The sequence below is a fragment of the Hippichthys cyanospilos genome, chromosome 12, assembly GCF_059441005.1.
Source record: "Hippichthys cyanospilos isolate Australia breed blue-spotted pipefish chromosome 12, RoL_Hcya_1.0, whole genome shotgun sequence".
Classification (NCBI taxonomy): Eukaryota; Metazoa; Chordata; class Actinopteri; order Syngnathiformes; family Syngnathidae; genus Hippichthys; species Hippichthys cyanospilos.
The window spans coordinates 8,596,174-8,601,409 of NC_142380.1; the positions used below are offsets into that span (position 1 = coordinate 8,596,174).

General features: G+C 41.7%; 1 protein-coding gene across 1 annotated transcript; it reads right to left on the reverse strand.

Annotated features, from left to right (window-relative positions):
* Nucleotides 1-206: 206 nt before the first annotated feature.
* Nucleotides 207-5,029, reverse strand: camk2n2a (calcium/calmodulin-dependent protein kinase II inhibitor 2a). Its single transcript, XM_088430149.1, has 2 exons — nt 4,590-5,029; nt 207-3,284 (listed from the first exon to the last, which is right to left on the reverse strand). The coding sequence occupies exons 1-2, from the start codon at nt 4,756-4,758 to the stop codon at nt 3,214-3,216; spliced, it is 240 nt and encodes a 79-aa protein (XP_088286275.1). The 5' UTR covers nt 4,759-5,029; the 3' UTR covers nt 207-3,213.
* Nucleotides 5,030-5,236: the final 207 nt, after the last annotated feature.

Sequence of the window (5,236 nt, forward strand, 5' to 3'; positions counted from 1 at the left end):
GTTCAGTAAAAATTGAACTTTGTTGTATATAGGTGTCAATGGTTGCGAATGTTTAATGATTCACTGCTCACCCAGTAAAAATTGGTCTTTGACGTCTATAACCGTCAATGGCAGTGAATGAGTTATTGTACAGGGGTTCCTCTTAATGTGGCGGTCACATGACTGAAGTGTTATTTCATATGACGTGAGGCAAAAAAGAAGACCGATTCCCATTTCCATCTTTCACCATTTATTAGTTCACTAAATACAGTGAAAATGGCATCATAATATACAATGACTCATTCTTAGAATGTCATGACAATTTTTTGTAGCATTTTTTTTTGTTTTTGTTTTTGCTTCATAAAATGATGTTCCGGTATTGAAAATATTAAGGTTTCATGCACAAACAAACCATATTCAGTGTCTTCAAAATGAAAGTAGAAAATAAATCAACTTAAAAAAAACAAAGAAAGAAGAAAATAAACAACACATAAAAATAAACCGTAATGTTGAAAACGGGTCAAATAACTTTGTTATTTGATCGTACTGTACCGGTAAACAGTGCAATATACTCTAAAACGGCCATTTTCTAACAAATTCATCAACAAAGCTCAAGTCACAGTTTACGATTTCTTACTAATAGTTGAACATCGATGTGTGCAAAAACCCAGACACATTCAGTTAGTCTTTTAAAAAAAACCTCCCGGTTCTGATAACCCAACGAGAGCGGTCCAGCAAAAACCGACGCCGTCCCGTCGCCCGCGTCCTCGCCCGAGTAAAAACGTTTTGTTGTTGATGAACCGTAAGACCATATACGAGCATTATCATTGCAATAACAAATATTTAGATATAAAAATACAAATATGAGTTTTCTGTTTAAAAACAAGCGTGCCAGGGTGGTAAGCGTGGCGCCACCTGCGTTGGCACCCGAGTGAGAATCCATGCATGACGTCAAACACCAGTAATTGCAAAAAAAAAAAAAAAAGATCCAAAATGCAGTGCTACCTTGACTTACAAGTTGAATTCCCTCAGTGAGCAAGCTTGTAACTCAAATGATCCACGTATTGAATCAGTTTTCTTCGTCGGAGTCAATCGAATGGAGTCTTGTATAAAATGCCTGTATGGCAATATTAGTGTGTTTGATGTGTGCCTTTAAGGGGCGTGGCCTTTTTTTGTACTTTTTCTTGCCCTCGTTCAAGGGCATTACATTACATGTTAATATGAATATTCACTCATGTAAAAAAGTCTGTGCTAAATTATAATTTCATATTCCACCATAGAGAGAATGAGCTTTTGTTTTTTTCAATGCAGGTACCGATTATTTGTAGCCAAGGTTGGCAATAATCCATAATTGGAGCCAATATTCATTTTCAGTAAAGGGAAAATATTGGTGTCCAAGAAAGCGCGCCAAATGATCAAAAATCTAACTTCAACCAAGGCAATTGTGTGTTGTTTTGCAAAACAATTGAATCTGATTCTTTTAACACGTTGAGTGCCATTGGCGTGAAAAGACGTCAGCGGAAACCTCACTGAGGATTACCACCAACGTCAATTTGCACCAACAACATTTCGTTTTCTATTGAATGCAAATGAGTGGGGAAAAAAAAATCAGTTTTCAGCTTGAAATTGCTTTGCAAATTCCCTTTTTTAAATGGCTGCTATTAAAAGAGGTATTGGCTTCTTTTTTCCATTCCATTTCCATTTTTTTTCCGTCTGAACTTGCTCCCAAGGCAAAAAGAAGCTCTTAACTTGAAAGGTTTGTAAATCGTGGGCACTTGTAAGGAAGGTACCACTGTGTATTGTTTGCCATAATTACTTAAATCTCCATAATTTGGCCAGAGTTTTGTGAAATAATCAAATGCAAATCATCAGAATCATAAATATACCCAACAAATATAAGACGTAACACTTTTGTTTTTGCTCTCATTTTTCCAGACTTCACTCCAGCCAAAATAATCCGATCGGGTCGTGCTAATCAGCATCAAGACATGATTTCATCTTTGTCAACAATATTTGAGAATGACAAACTTTTGTGTGTATTTGTGATGGGTTTCCCCAAAAGCAGGCTTATGTCAGGGAGATTAGCTTTGTGTTCTTGAAAAAAATGTGAACTTTTGGGATTTCAAAAGCTTCAAATTACAATAGAAGTGTATGAAAATAAGTGTTTAATAGCCCATGTGCATCTCTGAAAGAAGAATGTGAGTACACCTTATATGTGATTTTCTCAAAATTTGCCAATATTCAAAGTGCTGTAACTTCATGTTTCTAGCTAGCTAGTGAACGTATTATATATTATTTTCAAGAGAATTAATTCTACGGAACAAATCGAGATCTCAATTTTCATTTTCAGGGACATAAGCTTGGTTTTTGCGAAAACATGTCACATTTTTTTGAGTTTATGCCATGAAAAATGGCAGCAAAAACAAAACCTTCATATTTGCGTCAAAAGATATGCGCAGGTGCAGCTACACCAACCTGCTACTTTAAACCGCTAGCGGCTAAAGTTCGGGGGGAAAAAAGTGGCGTTCCACGACAGAAAATATTAACATTGCACCATCCTCGGATATATGTTTGTACATACAATCTGGTCTCCTTTAGAGAGTTTGCTTGGTTCTGGGGAAGGGGGTAAAAAGGGGTGGGGGGTACCAAAGCAGTACAGCAGAACAGGAATGCATTGGAGCGGTGCTGAAAGGACAGCTCCCCCTGAATGCACCATCTACAAGAAGGGGGGGATGGCAAGCAGAGCCTACTGTACAACGTCGAGCTTCATGTGGGCGCTTGTTTTTTTGCTTGCGTCTGGCGCGGGGGGGGGCAAAAGGAGATAGCGGGGAGCGCTGCTGCTGTTTGTTTACATGACAAGTTCGTCCATCACCTTTTAAGAAAAAACAAATAAAATCAGCACACGGCGACTTGAAACGCCACAGCCTGCTATCTGGCAAGTGGGAAGGGGAGGGGGTTTCCTCTCGAAAAAAGAAACCAAAAAGCGGGACGGTTTGGGGAGGATTGCCAGCAGTGATCCCGCGACCGATGCTCCCATTTCCCCTTGAACGTATCGTTGCTTTTTTTCCCTCGAGGTTTCATGCGGTCGTCATCCTCGCGCCGCCGCCGTCGCCGTCGTCTTCGCCACCCTCCCCCCCGCAATCCTCCAACATGCACGGCCGACAAGTGCTTCAAATCGGTGATCAAAATGAAAAGAGTCTGCAAGGCATTGCTCAGTCGGGAGGGGGTGGGGCTTTAAACGCCGGGCGGCGACTTGTCCGTCATCCCTTTCAGGACCTCGTCTATTCGGTCGTCCTCGATCACCACTGTTGGGGGGGAACAAACAAAAAGCAACATTTTAGTTCCTAGTTTGATATCAGTCACAAAATGAAAAAAAAAATGGAGAGGTATTGAAAAAATGGCTCCCCCAGTTTATGTTTAATGTTTACTGGTCACTGATGCATTCGGCAGACATACTTGAATGGTTCCTGAATGCGTCATTTGATCGTTTAAGTCTGCCAAGCAGTCCTTATTTAAAACACATATTCCAGGAAATTGAACGCACCACAAGATCGTCAGAATTAACAATAATGTGACAACAACAAAAACAGGTTACAAGCTCTTGAATGCACCATATAAGGTTGCATGTATGATAACCAATCACGTGGCATGTTCCCAGTCCCTAAATGCATCTTATGTACTATCGCCTCAGGGGGTTGCAGGACCCTGAATGCATCGCAAGGTGCACGGAATCAGTATGATAATCACGTGACAACATTGGAAAAACGTTCACATGTTGAATGTATTGTGGGGTCACGTAGCTATATACTGTATATACCTATTTATTTTTTTATTTATTTTAATGTTCTAATTCATCATGAGATCGTATGAAAAATCTTTTGAAGGGGGTAAAAAAAAACGTTCTTGTTCCCTAAACACATCACCTGACCTCAGCAATTCAGTATAAGCAATCATGTGCTTATAATAATCACGTGATCATCTTTTAAAATAACATGCTCTTGGATGTCGTCAGACGTCTAAGTTAAAGGACAAGCAAATCAGTGGCCACATTTTGTTTTTAATGTTACTAAATGCATCACGAGATGCATACAAGCAATATGGCGATTACGTGGAAGCATAAACAGAGCAGGTGCTTTTGAATGCATCATGAGATCGTATGATAAATCACCGCATTAAAACAACTACAAACAACATGTTCTTGAACGTCTCGTGAGATCTTATATGACAGGCAATCAGTGGCCACGTTTTATTTGGAATGTTACCGGTATCTAAATGCATCACGAGATCGTTTTTCAAATCTTCAAGATGAACAATCACGTGACATTAAAAAGCAGGTTCGATGTTTTTAAATGCATCACGAAGCCCATCTATGACTAACATGTTCTTGAACATCGCACGAGAGGTGTAAATAATCGCCACATTTATTGGACGTTCCCGCTCCTCAACTGCATCACGAGTAAAATGAGTAAGATGAGTTGCCGGTACTTGAATGCGTCCAAAGATCGCATGTAAACCCCGCGACAAAACAAACTGCTGGTCTTTGAACGCACCGCGCCACTGCACCTTGCACGAAACGAGCGCGTATAAAGCGAAAAACGATTTGCGTTTACCTCTCTTGGCTCTGCCGATCTGGCCGAGCTTCGGGGGTCTCTTGGCCTGCGAGCCGGCGAAAAAGGCGCTGGTGTCCTGCAGTCCGCAGCTAAAGGACATTTGGCTGACCTCGCTGTCCGCCCCGTAACCGCTCATTTTGCCCTCGTTGTATGGCAACACCTCGGACATTTTGGCCGTCGGTCGAGTCGAGTCGTCCTCTTGCAAGCACGGAAGAGCGTTCGCTTCTTAAGATGTTTTTTTGTTTGTTTGTTTGTTTGTTTGTTTGGAGGGGCTGTGGAAGTCCAGGCGTTCGTCGTTGCACGCTGTGGTTCGGTCCGCTTGCAGCAGTTGCAAGATGCGTGCGATGCGTGCGCTCTCGTCGCTTGCTGGCTGATGTCTGCTGAGAGAGGAGGAAGATCCCGGGATCATAAAGGAAACCCAAGCCGAACGCTCAAGTCATCTGTCGGCGTTGGAGGAAGGCGAGTGTGTGCGCGGGCGGTGCAACAGCGCCCTTGACAGTCGATAAAGGGAACTTCAGGCGTCAGGGAGGTTTTTTTTTCAAGCCCTTGCGCGGAGGCTTTGATTTTCAGGGTTTTGTTTGTCCACCTTATGTTCTGAATCCAGATTTCAATTTTTATTGCTTAAACACATGCATCTCAAGTCGTTG